This window comes from Apis florea, unplaced genomic scaffold, assembly GCF_048593485.1.
Source record: "Apis florea isolate Af1SG1 unplaced genomic scaffold, ASM4859348v1 contig_3367_pilon, whole genome shotgun sequence".
Classification (NCBI taxonomy): Eukaryota; Metazoa; Arthropoda; class Insecta; order Hymenoptera; family Apidae; genus Apis; species Apis florea.
Window position 1 is genome coordinate 6,788,687 of NW_028256746.1, and position 17,706 is coordinate 6,806,392.

The 17,706-nt window shown below is 41.9% G+C and overlaps 1 protein-coding gene across 2 annotated transcripts in view; it reads left to right on the forward strand.

Annotated features, from left to right (window-relative positions):
• Positions 1 to 17,706, forward strand: part of tei (irregular chiasm C-roughest protein teiresias) — a 310,935-nt gene that overhangs the window by 212,932 nt on the left and 80,297 nt on the right. For both annotated transcript variants that reach the window (XM_086912166.1, XM_086912165.1), the window contains one exon: positions 12,701 to 12,823. In XM_086912166.1, the coding sequence (XP_086768292.1) occupies positions 12,701 to 12,823 (123 nt within the window). The remainder of the gene's footprint in view (positions 1 to 12,700; positions 12,824 to 17,706) is intronic.

Consider the following 17,706-nt stretch of genomic DNA (forward strand, 5'->3'; position numbering starts at 1 on the left):
TTCAAGGGTCGAAACTATCCACAATCTTGGAGAAAGGCAGAATTCTGATTGAAATAATAAAATACACGGAGGAGAATGGTGAAATATAAGAGTATGGTATAACGCAGTACTGCAAAACATCCAATCTCACGGAATTATCCCCGTATCAAATCCTAATTTCCAAAAAGTATTTCCTCCCCCTCAATCGATATCTTGGAAGCACATTCTTCCTCCTAACCGATAAACCACCACCACCACCACCACCAAAACCATCCCTCGTAAACCTAAATAAATACCAGCTTATCTCTCAATAAATACGAGCTTACCCCTACGTTCTTCCCTGAATTCTTCCCTCTCCTCTTCTTTCTTTTCTTATTCGGCTAAAATTATTCGAAAATCAGGCTTCAGGCTTCAACCTTGCCCCAGGGAAAACAAAACAGTGAACATCCAATTTCCCGAAATCCTTTTCGCGGTTACGGCCCATGTAAATCGTCGTTGAACCGAAATGGCCGACACGAGTTACGACGAAGGGTTACTTTCTCGCCGAGTCTTTCGACGTCCCTCCCTCTTTCCCTCCTTCGTTTATGGAACCTCGACGTAACGAGGGACGACCCGACGTCACGATGACAACGTGTTCTCCATCGCGTGCGTCGCGACAATTCCTTCGCGTTGGTGTACGTTCAATCGTTTTAGGGGGATCTTGTTCTTGAGGAGAAAGATGGAGAGGAGTGTCTAAGAGATTGAATATAATCTGCGTTTGAATCTGTGTGGATGTGAATGAGGATTTTTTTGTTTTTTAATCAGAGAAATGGGATAAAGGGAGAAAGAGAATCTTCGAAAAAAAAAAAAGTTAATTTTGAAATAATATTGGATTTAAAATTAATTAATTCATCGATTGTAAGAGATAATCTTATCGCGGGTAGCGATAACGAGAATCGAGAGAGATTTGAATCAAAGTTGGAAAAGATAGATCGGAAAGGGATTAAACGCGATTTCACGAATTCGGGTTCAATTTTCAATGGCTGAAAGCCACGCTTTGTAAGTAGAATGGGCTAGTAGGGGTGGTAAAATGTCGCGTCCTAAGTCCAGGATTACGACGCTACGCTCCAAAAGCGAAAACATTCACGCGGAACGAGACAGGTCGTGGACAGTCGTGTGAAGCACAATCGCTGTCTGAACATCATAACGTTTCGCGCTTTTGTCCCCGGAAACCGCGAAGCGCAGCTTCTCTGCTGCAGTGTGCGGCGCGATAACAGCCTCAAATTGTTAGGGAAAATTTTTTTTTTTTTTTTTTTGCCTTTTATTCACGCCTAGGGAACGCTCAACCGAAATTTCACGCGCGTTAATGCTTCGGATTATCAAGATTATTACGCGATATTATGCTTTTATTCAATGGGAAACGGGTGAAAATATGGAATTTAAATCTGGAATTTATTCCGTGGAAGAAAATTATCTTGAAATCCTTAGCGAAAAATAAATTCGCTTCAACTTTTCCTTTTATAAAACACTCGTTCTGTTCTAAAAAAAATTTTTGGATTTGGAAAAAGATTGTACACACCGAAGGGAAAGGGATTTGCGTCAAAAGGTTAAATGAGGTGTATAATTAAGCAAAAAACAATTGCGAATGTTTCACCGGAAGGAAATGTTTCTTGAACAATGTTCAAAGATCTGTAAGGAAAGTTCGCCCCCTTAAGGCATTTTGCTTGATAGAACCGGACACTTCTTCCTCCAGAGTTAATTACCTAGATTTATAAACTTGATGGCTCTAGAAAGATGCGGATGCTAAAAGTTTCGTGACTCTTTTGTCTTTTCTCCAGAGCATGCTAGTTAGGAGAGGTGGGAGGGGAGGGAGGGGAGGGAGGGGAGGGGGAGGGAAGAAGTGATTTAAGGAGGCGCTTAATCAAACCCGGGGAAACAAATTTTCAGGCTTTTCTCAATCTACGTATAACATTGATAAAAACGGGAACCCGGTTGAAGATCTCGGGCAGTCAACTTCTCGGTTAACTTTCAGTCTTAAGTCCAATCAACTTAAAGTCTAATTAATTTCCTGTCCTGGCATCGGACGTTCCCATTTTTCAACTATACTCCCTCGACGAAATTAAATATTTCTAAAATTACATTTCTTCTCGCGAGTTTCGCGGATGATTCGATGATTGCACATCGAATTTCCCGAAATATCTTTTTGTGTAAACGTGAATAATCTGGTGGATCATCTCACTCTTTCGATCGATCGCACGAATTTCACGATTGCTTATTAATAATAACCGGAACATATCGATCAAGCTTCTCTCCCCTCAGAGATGGCCAGAGATTATTTATGCTCGGTCACCGGCAAGCGTTTTTTCCGCACCAACTGGCCCAAAGCGAGCGAGCAAAGCACGCCGTATTCGATCTCTCCTCTCTCTCTCTCTCTCTCTCTCTCTCTCTCTCTCTCTCTCTCGTTTGTTTCGTCGTATCGTCGCGTTTGTATCAGTTTCACCGCTTCCTTCCTGGTCGCCCGCTTCCTTTTTCCTTCGCTCGACGTCGAGCTATCTCCACTCCCGCGCTTGTTCCACCGCTCCCTACTTTTTCCCTACTTTTTCCACCACCATCGTCGTCCCTTCCTCACCCTCCCTACCCACATCGACCTCCTGAACCAGCAGTTGCGTAATTTCCAACACCAGAAAAGCTGGCGTACGCGCAAAATGAACGATCGTCCCCGATGCTCGAACGATCCTTCGTTAAAGTAACAGCGCTGACGATTTTCTTTTCTGCGTCTCTTCCCATCCACCATCCCAACCACGCATACACCAACGCGCGTTGATACGTTTTCTCGTTTCCCTCTTTTTTTTCTCTTTTTTCTTTTTTTTTTCTTTCCCCTTGTATTCGGCCCATTCGAAAATTCAAACGATGTAAGCTCGCTCGAGGCCAACTGCCCGCTTCCCTGTATCAGCGCGGAAACGTTGAAAGGTTTGCTCGCTACGCTTTGACTTCCTCCACGTTTGTGTCCTCTTCTCTCTCTCTCTCTCTCTCTTTCCATCTATTTTCTTTTTTTCTTCCCAACCATTTCATTAGTCGATTAATTGAAACGGTACTACCTGTATTTCATGGCTGTTGTGCCCTTTCAAAGGATTTTCTAAAAGGGAGGATAGCTCGGGGCCAGTCTCTCTCGACCGGTCACCCGGCGCTAGTATCCCGTTGCAGGTCAACGTTTCTGAAACCGAAGTGAAAATCCAATCTGTTTGATCCGGTGCAAGGTTGGTCGCGCACGCAGGAAATATCGCGACACTTGCGAAACACGCTCTAACAATTTGATTTCCTGCGCGACCCGCTCGGCTAGAAAACTTCAACCCCCTCCCTTGCCGACGTTTTATTGGGCCGCGGCCGCAAAAACTGGCTCAAAGCTATCCAATTAGATTTAACTGCTCCGCCGGCGTTGTTCCTCTTTAAATGCAATTTGTTTCAAGGAAGAAAACCCGGAACTAACTATCTGTGGTTTTTTTTCACCACACCTAACCGATACCATCGCTCGACGTAAGTAACTCTCTCTCGCTTTTTTTCTTGCCGATGAACCAGAGAGCCAGAAAAAGGAGAAGAGAAGGGGAAAAAGGAGTACTACTCCGCGTCTCTTTCCTCGAAATTTTCTAAATATTCATGCCCTCCACACGATTCTCCATATCTTTGTTTCTCAAGGATCTTTCCTTTCTCGCGCGATTCTCCATGTATATACTCGATGCGGCCGATACAGATGAAATCCTGTTCCCTCATAAATTTTTATTTCTCGATATCCTCCACGATTCCGTCTTTATCTACATCTACTTTTCGATCTCGTGTTATTTTCCGCCCGCTGTTTAAACTCACAATCAACGAATTTTATACATGTTACTTTTTTTCAATAAATAAATACCATCCCGAGCATCGCCTAATTTATTTGTGTAGGCGACGTATCAATGTCTCAAATGTATTGGTAGCTGTCACAATTCATCCGTTCCTTTTTACAAAAACCTTCCAACATTTTATTATTAGTTTATAATTACATCAATCAGATACTCCTTCTTAGAGTCCAAAACGAAATCATCGAAAAAAACTATTTATCGAGCAGATTTACAATTTTCAAGTTGAAATTTTCTTATGGAAACTACGATTCTTCGAAAAATCTTCATCTCGTAAAAACTGTTCAATCTCTCTCAACGACTTCGGTCGTCCAAAAGTCGAGTTCTCGATAGATTACCATCAATCGTTTCTTTTCGAATGATTGAACTGGACCTTACCTTTGGCGTAATACCTTTGCCATCCCCGCGGAGGAAACACCCCTCCTGGAGGAATACAGTTCAAAAGGAGCGACGCGAGGATAAAAAATTCTCATAAAGCTTCATGAATATTTCAAAGATTCGCATAAACGAGCAATTAGGTTGAATTAAAGGTCTCCCCCGGGTAATATCGCTTTTCATCCGATCATCCTCTTCCGGAATTAATCGTTTTTCGATAGTCTTATATCCCCATTGGCCCGCATCTACGGTTTTCATCAACCTTTTTCCACAAAACTCTTCGCTCTTTCTCCCTATTTGTATTCCTTCTCCATCTTTCTTCCTTCCTTCCCAACTTTCTCTTCGTTTCCCCTTTCTCTCTATGAATTATACAACACGGCCGATCCTTTGAATCGTGCCTCCCCTGCCCTCTTCCACGATACAACCCCTCCCCATTTGCACGCCGTGTGCACGCGTGTATCGTTACGCCCCCAGATGGATCGCGCTTTCTCTGGACCATGTCAATTGGACCCGGGTTAATTATCGCGACGTTTCGAGAAGGTATTTCCATAGTAACGGCGGAGAACTTACGCGATCGTGGCAAACTCGTTCGTTGATTATCTCGTGACAATCTCGTAAATCGCACGTTCGAGAGTATCCACAAGTACGGATGTTATCTTCTAATTAGGACACCACGATTTGCTTTGTACCTTCCTATCGACTCTATTTTCTCGGATTCATCATTTCCTCTCTCTCTATATACACGTAATACGTGTACACACACACACATATATATATATATCTTTAATTTCTCTCCACTTTCGTATTTCTTTCGATTCTTCTTTTATATTCTTTTATATTCCGCGGTGGCCACCGTTTTGCCACCATCAGAACGATTGCACTCTCTGAAAAGTCACAATTCTCCAAAGTACTCGCTCAACTTATATATACGAACTACTTCTTTTCATTCTTCTTTTTCTTCGATTCCAAAACCGGTTAACCGATTGATTTTTAATCCAAGCGCTCGTTTCCGCTTATATTTTGAATAACAGGAACACTCTCGCAAGCGACGGGAATTGATCGAAGCCGAAAGTAAGTTTTGCAAATTTACGAAACAACGCCGCGCCTCCTTCGTTCGGTTGGGGACAACTTTGCCTGTATAACATCGCTCCCCCGTTTCCGGCCCGTTCCGACCTAGGCACGCCTCGACACCGACGTTCCACCGAGGCCTGATGAACGCCACATTCAACTGTACAATCCCCGGTATTGAGGTCGTTTAATGAAAATTGTTACGAGGGCGCGAGATCCGCGCCGTGAATTCAGATGCGTTCTACGGTTCGCCGCGGAAACGCGTGCGCGGCTTGTTATCGGTTGTCTGCCGCTGTCGCCGGCAGAAATGGAAATCGTACGCGAGATCTTGCCTCCTCCTGCTCCTCTCGGGGAAGGGTCGTTTCGATTGTGGCCGAGAGGAATGGGTCGGTTATGAAAGAGTCACCGGGTTTTAAAATGTAAGGAAGGAGTGTACGGGGGAGATAAATGCGCTGGTATTACGATATCTTATCTCCGGATGAAACTTTTCCGTACGCGTACAGAAGTTGGGGGGGAGAGAAAAATTATGGGGCAAAACGAAAAGTTGAAATTTTCGTTTGCTTTCGATCGATTTTCCACCGATCTCGTTGACTCGTACTACTAGCGTTACACGCGTTTAAATTTGCACGAGTATTTAACACTTACAAATATCGATCCAAATTTTTCTCTATATTCGTTTCGAAATCTAAAATTTCGCTTTACTTCTTTTCGACCACTGTTTCGATCGATCTATTCGTTGACCCGTACTACTAGCATTACACGCGTTTAAATTTACACTTTGCACAGATACGCTTACAAATATCGATCCACGTTTTTCGATATCTCCACGCTCCTCTCGAAATCTAAAATTTCGCTTTCCTTCCTTTCAACCACTGTTTCGACCGATCTATTCGTTGACTCGTATTACTAGCATTACACGCGTTTAAATTTACACTTTGCACGGATATCAATACTTATAAATATCGATCCACTTTTTTCGATATCTCTATACTCGTTTCGAAATCTAAAATTTCGCTTTCCTTCTTTTCGACCACTATTTGGATCGATCTGTTCGTTGACTCGTACTACTAGCATCGATTACACGCCTTTTGCTTTGCGCAGATATTTACAACGTTAACAAAAAAAAAAATAAATCGATCGAATTTTTCTATTTCTCCATCGATATCTCCATTCGTTCGTTTCGAAATTTTCTAAAATTTCGAGATTCGACCGTCACTTTGCAAATTGGAAATTCGAAACGGAGATATTCTCATTGAATGGATCGTGCGAACGTTCAGGATGGTGTCGCGATACTCTATGGATTTCGGTGTTGCTTGAGCAAGATTAATAGCAGCTTTATGAAGCTTACTTGATACTTGGTAATTAGGTAGAAACAGGAGAATGCTTAGCCAGGTAGCAAGGCTACAACGGTTCTCCGGATAATACCTTGGAGGCTAACTACAAACTTCAGATCGGGAAACTGCACGAACTTACGATTACAATTTACTACTACGTCCAAGTTACTTACCACTATGATTCGCAGGATCATTTATTCGAATCCTTCCTCATTCTCGTATCACTCCCCCCTTTCTTTATCGCCTTCCCCTTGATCGCCTCTTCTTCTCCTCGCCGTTTCATATTTCTCGCGTATACCATAAGCGTTACGATCTTTTTCTTTTTCTTTTTTTTTTCTTTCTTTCTTTCTTTTTATGGCAAGGAGAAATATCGCATCACATCATACGTTTTTTACACTGTGCCTTTTATTATGAAAGAAAAATAAAGACCGTGGAGAAGATTTGCGGTTGGTTCGAACCACTTCGAGGAATAGAAGTTTCTGAAGTTCGAGGATATATTCTTTCGTTTCAGAGATTTCCATTGCGTAAGGAATCACGTCATTAGAGGTGTGTTTCTTATCGTAGATCCATTCTACTATTGTTATAATTTTTATTCGCTCATTGTTAATAAAAAAAATAAAAATAAAAAGCAAGATACTCTCGTTAATACAATATCGTTAATAAATTCGAATCGCCATTTAAATTCCCACAATTGTCATCAAGAGCGTTCCAATAATAACGTGCATAGCGCACGGTACCTTCTTGCCTAATCATCTTATTCATACGAATCATCCCCTAACTAGGTTTCCCTACATTTAATGCCAGCAAGCCTCGCCGCTGAATTCACGAGAGCAAACATCCTTCCTCGTTTATTCATCCCTATTTTACAACGACATTATAACCCCTTACCCAATTAAACTGTTGCCTAATTAACCATTCGTAAACCGTTATACGTCCTTCGGCCGTTTCACTACACCATCCGACCTCTTAAAACATGCAAAACTACGCCACTTGCTTTTAAACCGTGAAACTATTACGCGAAACGTGTATTTCAGTTCCGTGTGTCCCCCATTAATTCGTCCCGAGAGCGCGACGAGAGAGCGAGTCGATTACGAAACTCGAAGCTCGAACGAAGCGTTGAACGAAATGGTCGAGAAACCGGCGCGCCGGATATCCGTAACAATCGAGCAACAGTTCACGCCGCGTTTCAGAGGCTTAGCTCTCCGACACGGTGACCGTCGGTGATCCAATAAACTAGAACTTAAACTTGGTTACGAGGCGAGCATTGCGTGCTCCGTCGATCTGCCCCTCCTCATCCCCATGGGTGAGAATAATGCATTCCTTTAATGGAATCGTCCGATAGAACTGAAACGCTTAATTACGCCCTCTTCTCGTTCCAGATATCGTTTCCAAGCGAACGTTCCACCGAATTCGAGTAGCGAATATAAAATGTGTGAAATTGCTTCCCTCTATTCCGTTTAATTTTGTCGAATGATAAAAATTGTCGTTTTTTCTCTTCGTAGTTAGTCAGTTTCTTCGATCTTTATCTTTTGAAAAGATAATTTGCTCTTTCTCTCTTTTTTAAATATCGGAAAAAAAGAAGATTCTTTTTTGATTTCATTGCTTCATATTGTCGTTTGATTATTCTGAAAGTTTTAACATTAGAGTATCCTATGTCGTTGTAAAATGGAGTTGTATCGCTTGAATTATTTTTTTATCCATATGGATTTCATTTAAATATAATAAGATGATTGAATTTGTCACAAAGATAAATAATCTTTTACGTACGTAATTCGAAGAAACGAGTGAATGAGTAAAGAGAAAATTTATTTATTTTGTAAATTATATTTTGAATTTTTATATGCGCATCACGATTTATTTATTTATTTAAGAGATTAAAATTACAAAAAAGAAAACGCGATTTGATTTGCTATTTTCCTATTTGAAAGAATTAAAATCTTTCGACAATAGCACAGTTTTTCAGAGGAATTGGAATGTGTTTTTACACCGGATTACGTATCCCTTTGAAACAAATTCAACGATGCATGCTGATTACCGAGTGTTAACTGTCCGATTCACTCGACGGTTGATCGATCGATTTCGTACAATCGATACTTCCATCACGCAGAAAACATCCATTTCCATCTGATTGGATAGAATCCGCCTTTTTGAATTTGAACAAACTATTTGTAAACTTTTTCGTTACAACATCGCGATACAATTCATAAAATTATTCTTTATTTTTCATCTCGAAAATAGATAGCAACTTGCCGTTTCCATACATAAAAATTCTTTCCTTTTTTGTTTTTTTTTTTTCTTTTTCAAAAATCTCCCTCCAAAATTGTTAACTGCAATCATTTCGAACATCCATTTCGTAATATCGTTAAAAGCTCAACTAAATTCAATACGAAATGGTAACACGTTGCATGCTTAATTTGCACAGCACTACTTCAACATACCAACGTTCGATCATCAAAGAATCGTTTAACAGTCGGGTCACGATTTTTCCCGGATAAACGAGTTTTCGCGATAGTTTCCATTCGGGAAGAACGCGCGTGCCTCGTGCGTTCGTCGTGGTGAACGTGTGACGGGCAAATATTTGCGCTCGCCTATTGTTTCGTTAATAACAAAGTCGAATCACTGCATCACGATGCTGGCTTAGAATACATAGTGTCGATTCCATCCAAAACTTTCCCCTTTCATTCCAATACAAAGTTCTTCCATCGACTAATCATATCTCGATACCCAATCGTTTCCGATCTCTTGCTAAATTTCTCCTTGCTAAATTTGTGAAACATTTCCAACAAAGAAATCATCTTAATAAAATCTTTCGTTTACTACCAATTATGCAATCCAATTATACGAAAATCGATTCCAGGATAAATTATATCATAAAACACCATCCATAAGGAAAACAAATCGATCATTCGTTTCGATTCATCCCCTTTTTTTTCCTCTCCCTTCCTTTCTCATTGTTCCCTTTCCATTCTCTCTCTCTCTCTCTCTCTCTCTCGTTTCGAAATTCCAGACGAGAGGAATTCCCTTTGACCGCAACACGGTTCCTGGCAACAACAGCTATCTCGCGATACAAATTACAAGCGGATGGTGCACTCGTACGTCGCTTCTTTTTTAACGTAGCTGCTCGCGAAAAACCTCCTTTCTCCTCCTCCTCGGCCGATGTATAGGTTTGCTTAACGGCCCGTATAAGGTTTACGAGCGTTCCACCGAGCCTCGGTGGAAAAATTTCTTTGAAGACGCCCCCCTTCCTTCTTCTTCGCCGTTCACCCCTTTCCTTCGCGTCGGCGAAGCGAGCGCGGTGCAAAAATCTGCCATCGTTTTCGCCTCGCCGTTAATTCATGACCGGCGTAAAGGGAATTACAGAGGGCGCGCAGGAGAAATAGAGCAGGAATTTCGCGTTCGAACGAGTCCCGGACGTGCGATTTATTCGGGGTGGGGGCGCAGTGCAAACTGGGAGAGAGAACACGTAAGGCAACCGCTGCGAGCGTGTGTTTGCGGTGTGTGCGCGCGCGCGCGCGTGTGTGTGTGTTTGTACGCACGGTGGCTGCTTTAGAAATACCTGGGTCAATTCTGGCAACGTGTCGCTATTATTTAATGAACGGTTACCCTTGCATTACCGGTTACATGTGAATGTTCTCGCTCGTTCGTGGATATCGAACGGGGAATGCCGGGAAAAATTATATATTTCGTTCGTGGAAATATTTTTTATATAGACGCCGATACGGAGTACGATCGATACATTTAGCGCGATTATTATCACGAATTATTTTAACGGCAACGAAGCTTCGATATATTTCTTTTTAATAACGAAGAAATGAAAAATTCGATCTCGAGAAAGCGTTGATGATCCTCGTTGTATAGAACATTCAACACAGATAGATATTCTCGAAACTATCTATGATACACGCGCGCATACACACACACACACACACACACACACACACACACACACACACACCACACACACACAAGGGAAGTTCGGTGTAGATAGATCGTAGGGTGATCCTGTCTGAAACAGACAGACTGGTAGTTTGCGAAGCCGCTTTAAAGTTCTCATTAAGCGATCGAGGTCTGTGGGACACTTCTGTGTCTCATTGTTTGCTTTGTTTGGTGTTTACGCCACTGCGCCGGGACTATACAGGGGCGGCGGCGCTCGACGAGACGAGCAGGGATAACAGAGACGGAGGGATAAAAGCGGGTGTGACGAAGAATGTGAGAATGGAGCCGGAAAGAGACGAAGAGAGAGAGAGAGGAGAGACGAAGGGACAGACGAGGCTTTCATTAAGCTTGCATTGTCTCAGCACCGCACTATTATAGCCGAGTGAATAACTTGGAGCCATCCGGTAGTCGAGGCGAGGGAAAGGCCCCCTTTTTTTTTCCTTCGCTTTTCCTTCCCTCTTTCGCGTGTTTGGAAACCTCTTCTCGCCCTCTTCCCTCCCCCCAATGCGATTCGTCTCCTCATTCCTCTCCTGCAACGCCTCTCCTTCGACCCTCAACACCCACCCACCACCACGCCTCCTTTTCCTCCTTCCGAACCACCAATTTATTTCGCGACCTCGACACCCTCTCTCAGCCTCGCGTCGCCGCCCCTCTGAAATATTAACGAACGAACGGGGCGATGTAACGCGCTCGGCCAAACGCTCTCGGACGGCGCCACGAAAACTTTGATTTCACGCGAGAAGGCGCCAACCCCTCCTCCCCTACCAATCGAACCATCGTCATCCATCTGACCAAGCGTCGAGAGCATCGGAAAGGAGAACGAGGGTGAACGAGGATGAAACGAAGGACCGAGTGGATTTTAACGAGCGCGTAAAATCTTCGATCTGTCCTAACGCTGTTCGTTAATTACTCGCGGCCCCGAAACTCTCCCCTCCCCCGATTCCATCTCGCGTGTGTTAGGGTACGTAAACACGCGTAGAGAAGCGCGCGTCCCGATTCTGTCACCTAGATTCGAGGTCGGACGTTAATGACGCGGAAGGAACGCTAGTAGCGCGGCAGGAACGCGGCCCACAAAGAGGATGGCGTATAAGGGTGGCGTCGTTCGTCAGAGGCGCAGTTCCGTTTTGCCGATTAGTAGGCTTGATGTCCGTGGTGGGGCGGCGGCGGTGGCGGTGGCTCGTTTCGGCGGTTATTACGGGGCGGCGCGATTTTTCCTCTCGTTCCCCGCTCGATATTCCCATTTTTATCTCCCGAGCTTTTTGTCGTCCTTTGTCGTTCTTTGTCGCCACCCCCGATTTCAACCGTCGTATCAGGCAGGAGCCTCGGGTATTGTTTTCACAGGGGTAATTGGGAATTGAACGAAAGACTTTATTACGTGGTGTGTGTGAAAATTATTCGTATCGTAATTTCTCTTTTTCTTTTCTTTTCTTTTTCATATTCAATATTCAGTTTGTATCGTTCAGTATGGAATTTATAATTTTTCAAAAATTTACGAGCGAAAATACAAACGAATAGGATCGTTAATAGGATTCGAATAAAAGTTTCTTCCCTCGTGTCGCTGTATTAATAACAGGAACAACGAGTCTTTGTAACGTGGTCCCCGACTCCCTTAATCGACTTTTCTTCCCTATTCCTCGGTAAAAAGAGAATTTATTTCTATAGAGGACGCGCGAAATCAAATCTTGTTCCTTAAGCCTACGTCCCAAGCTACACCCGACGACACGAAATTTCGCGATACCTCATTATTATGCAATTTGCGTTAAGACGCTAAGCTCTGGTCTTATCGAGAGTTCTAACTTCATCGCGCCATTTAATAAACAATGATCCCTGTCCACTGCGTAAATCTTTTACACGGATATTTTGCGCGAATGGAGATTTTAAACTAAATTTTCTTTCTGTTTCGTTGATTTGGAACTTTGCCAATTTTTAACTTTACTAAAATTTCCCATTTGCGCAACTCTATCAAATCTCTTGCTCCTTTTAATTGGAAAATTTTTGTAATTTTTATTCAAAAATCGGTCGAGATATTATTAAGAATCGGAGAAAAGATTTGGAAAGATATTATCTTCTAATCACGGATACGCGATCGACACTCGACGATCGATACTGACAGTAATTGCTTAATACCTGTTTCAGATACTCCATCGTTCGCGATAACGCGTTTACCTGGTTTTGGAATCCCGATCGTCGAGGGGATGTCCGTCAGCTTGAAATGCGAGGTGGACAGCAACCCGGCCAGCACGCCCATTTGGCAGCGTGGTAAGTGACAATAGCGGGGACCAAGAATTCCGTCTATCTGAAAAAAAAAAAAAAAAAAGAAGAATAAAATCGTGAGAAAAATTAAATTTTCAACGATATACCTCGCGCGAAAACTTGTTCCAGGAAAGAAAAAAAGAAAAGACGTAGATCAAAATAAAAAGCGAATGAATTAATCGAGAAGAATGTTTAAATTATCGTTCCTCCCCGTCTGATGAAAATTTCATAATAGAGATATTTCTACTTCAAATATCACGCAACGTGTGAACGCGTGAAAGAGATTTTCCTTCGAAAGCGTGCAATACAGGTTTCTTCTTTTTAATTTTAAAATTTCCATCGCTATCTCGGAACAAACAAAACCTCGAGAGCAGCGGAAAGCCGTCATATTTTCATCTTCTATATATTCCAAGGCAGGATTATCTCTCCTTCTACCCCTATCTTCCTCCCTCTCTACCCGGGACCATTTCCATTTGCTATTAACATCCAGGCTATTAGTCTCTTCGCAGTCATCAGCAAACAAAACGATAAATCGTATAATCACATTAGTCTATACCACGGCGACCAGAGGAGGACTATCGCGTTGGTTGGGGTCGAGACTCGGGACGATAAATAATCCCACCCCTATTCCACGCGAGCGAATCCCCTCATCGCGGATAAGTATGCAAGGCAGATATTATCTTTCGTGGAGCGCGAACGCAACACGTTTTCCTCCTTCTTTATCTCTCTCTCTCTCTCTCTCTCGCCTCTAATCTCCCGCGCGTTGCGAATGTTTCGTCAAAATGAAAAATTCTACGCTGCTTCTTCGAGTCGGGTTTCCGTTTCTTTCTTTCTTTCTTTCTCTTCAGCTGTTGCTTCTCTTCCCCCTCCTTTCATCTCTCTCTCTCTATCTCTCTCTCTCTTTCTTCCTTCGTAGAAATCAATGGGACTCCCATTGAGATTTCGCTTTCCAAGCGTTCCACCGACTTATTCCCGATAATTGGAAATCTCCTTGTACGGACGTCGAACGTCGTTCGAATTCGTTCGTCCCGGTTTTTTCTTTTTTTTTTTTTTTTTTTCCGACGTAATCGATAGCTCGAATGGGTGAAGTGGTCGGCTCCCTTCCGCGGGAAACGAAGCTTCGAAAAAAAGAAAAAAATAAGGGAAAAGGGAAAAGCTTTTTTCCCGATGGGGCGATACCTTTGCTCTATTTGTTATTTTTGCTTCGAGCGAGCATAGAATTATGAGCGTGGAATAATTCGCGTGGATAAAGGGGGGATCGGGATCGGGGTTTTCGAAGAAGATCGAGAAGGGGATTGGGAAATGGAAAAGTTCGTCTCTTCCCTTAAATTCCGATTTGTCTCGTGAAAGAGGAAAAAAAAAAAAAAAGAAAAAAAAAAGAAGGGACGGGAAGGAACAAGGAATTACTGCCGGCCGACTGGATTCATTAGCAACCTCTTGTTCTTTGTCAAAGCCCGCCGACGGTGGGCTGGCCCACGACTCGATAAATATTTAAAGCCTCCAATAATTCCCCCTTTAGTCTACTCTCTCCTCCGTCACGCTCCGTCTCCCTTTTAGCACCGTGGTCGCTCTTTGAGTGTCTTCGCCGATCCTTCGATTTCGATACCTGCACCCCCTCCACCGATGTAACAACATTTTAAGCTTGACCCGGGGAGGTAAAAGTAAAGCTTCTTGAACGATTTCAAATAAAACGGGGGGATGAAACGGGGTCGGATCGAAGATGAGGTAGTAGTTACTTTGTATGGAAGTATAGATTGACCTTGTATCGAGTTTTCCGAGCCGGATCTCGCGATTCTCCATGAAAATACATGTATTGTAATCTTAAAAGACTTTGTAATGGTAATACATATATTCATATGTAAGATGGTTGTAAATTATAATACAAAGAACGGGTGGAAAATATATCTACAAGGTATAAATATATATAAGATATTTACTCGCATTTAAATGCAATAAAAAAAAAAAAAACTTGGTGGAACAACATACATTTACAAGGCTAAATCTTTACTTAAACTCCATTTCTTTACTCGTAAACGCTCCGCAATTTTTCTATTTCATTTACAAAAATTCCTAAATACTTTTTTTTAAAAAGTAAATAGCTAATACGATCGGACAAATGAAAATATTATTTATTCGAACGTTCGAAAAAAACTTCTCCTCTCAAACTTTGGCCAGAGTGATTCAAAATTAACAAGGTAACCATCAACCGGAGTATTCCCATGTTCCGTATACAAAGCATGGTCCAAGAGTTAACCCAAATTCGGCGTTATGTATCCTCATGACGGTACGCCTGTTCCAGTCGAGTACGAAACGTATGTAGGTGCATGCAGGCCAGTAGGTACTACTACGCGCAGCTTTACGTAACGGCCACGCTGCGAGTCGTTCCACCATGGGAATTAACGTTTGTTTTAATGGACGTACTTTTCGTCCCAACGTTGTTGCACACCAACCCCTGACGGATTCGTTCCCTGCCCGGTGTGACGCACGAGCTTAAGTCTCCACCTCCCGGCTCGTGATAACGATTCGTATTGACTGCATGATTTGCAAGTTGATTGCTCACGATCCTGTGGCCGGGATATAGGTGATAGGGGGTTTCCGTGGAACGATATTCATTCGATTTTTCTTCCTCCTTTTTTTTTTGCCATTTATTCGATAACGAAAAGAAGAAAAAAGAAAGAATAAGAAGGAAAAGGTGAACAGAGAGGTTGAAGGATTTAATGGATGGAAGATGATTCCAAGTTGCAGGATTTTCGCGGGGAGATGGTACTTTGGTGAATTTTAAAGATGGATTTGATCATAAAATATCAACTTGAACCTTCTTTGCCGCAGTTTCTTTCCATCCTCGTAACGTTACATTCGGCAGGAGCGTGCATTCGTTCTCGTTAAATTGATCCTTTAACGTAATTAGAATCCCTGTTAACAACCGACGGTTAAATTAAATACGCTTCTTTGAAACTATTCGAAGAAAGAAGAAACTTTTCCATCGCGTGAATAATACGAAATCTCGGTAAATTCAAAATTTTATCGCCCCGAGCTTCTTTCGATGCGTCATCTTTTATTCTTTTCTTTTCTTTTTTTTTTTTTTCCTAGATAAAAAGATAAAAGTTTCGACAACGATGCCATTGATAATTCCGAAAAACCGATCGATATTTCGTTTCTACGTATATTCGACGTATAGTCGAATCTGTTACGAAGTGGAAAAATACCTCGATTTCGCTATTTCAGCCTTCATAGACTTTCGTTTGCGTGTGACTGCCAGCAGGACTTTTTCCTCTGGTCCAGCCTCAGCCTTTATCCCATTGGAAATCACGAAAAGGATTTACAGAGCAAGTTGGAGAATCGGTAACGACTGTTGCTTTTTACCACGGGATCGGTAGGGCAAATAAAAGTTCGCCGTGGTATAATTTCCTTTATTCGTCGTCAATCAGAGAGAAACTTTGATCACGAACGAGGAGGAGGAAGAAGAGAAAGAAGAAGAAAGCCGAAGCGGGATTTTCGTGGCGAGTTTCATCGTGGGAGGGACCACTTTCTTGATTAGAGTGGCCGTGGTTTAAGCCTGGTTACATTCGGTTTAAACCAAGTTTTTTCACAGGGCCACTCTTTTTTATAGAATTCGCAGTTCTTCTAAAGTATCTATCCTCCCAGAGTTACGATCAAACGGATGTTTAATCTCGTTGCGATCCATTTTGAATCGTGGAAATAATACACGCGTAAAGAACGTTCAAACATTTTTTTCGTGATTGTTGAAAACGGTATACACGACGAGATAGCGTTTCGAGAGTTAGATCGTTCCGTTTTGTTCGTTTCCATCCATGGTTTTTCTATTATATGTCTCGATATTTTGGAATTAAATTTCGTCGTTGAAATTTCGTGTGAGTGTGACGAACGCGTGTTGGAGTTTGCCAATCTCTTATGATTGTATTCGTTAAATCAATTCTGATACATAATAATGTATATGATTTTGAATCGTTAATGTAGATATAATCTCGTCCGATTCATAAATTTCGTGAAAATGTCGCGATAAATGGAACACTGAATTATGGGTTATGGAAGACACGTAAAATGAAGAGGAAACGTATTCAGAAACGTAAATCGGATTTTTAAAATGCTAAAAACAGAATGGGGGAGAGTGCGAAATGACTTTATCAAAAAATTATTCGACCGTATTCCTTTGAAAGAAGAACGATCGTATAAAATTCTTTCAATGTACACAAATAGACGTTAAACTTTTGAGGGTGATTTATTTGATTTGAATCGTTGCTTAATTAAAATTCGAGAAAATATATGATGAAAAAAAGTTTGTTCTACGTTTTAAAACATTTCTTTTTTCTAGAAATAAATTGGGAAATAATTACGTTTTCGAACAAATTTAAACATTGTGATTCTCGAACAAAACGGACAAATATTCCAAAAAGATCTTCGAAATTCGTCAAATTTAAATCTACTCTCTTTCAAGCGAAAGAGCACAATTTAAAACGATTATCTCTCGAAAAAATAATCGTAATAAAAATGAAAAATATAAACCATTAGAATTCAGGTTAGAATCGCGTGAGAAAGCGAGAATGACGTTTCACTTTAATCGGAAGAATTCCGTTTTCCGTTTCGCGGAAGGGCGATGAAATTTATCAGGGGGTCTACTAGTTAATCGTACAAGCCTCGTTAGTTCCGTTATTGAGTTACACAAAATGCTGAGAGCAGCTGCACCCGTCACTTTCTGCCGTGATCAGCCAGCGGTGAGAGTGATAAGAAACATGATGAACGACCCGTAACTGGCGAACGGTTGACGCGAACACGATTATTGTACACTGGTAGTATCCGAAACGGAAGAATTCGTGAAACCGTAATAAATTGCGCGCGAAAAGTATCTCTTGTTCTTCTCGTTTTCGTCG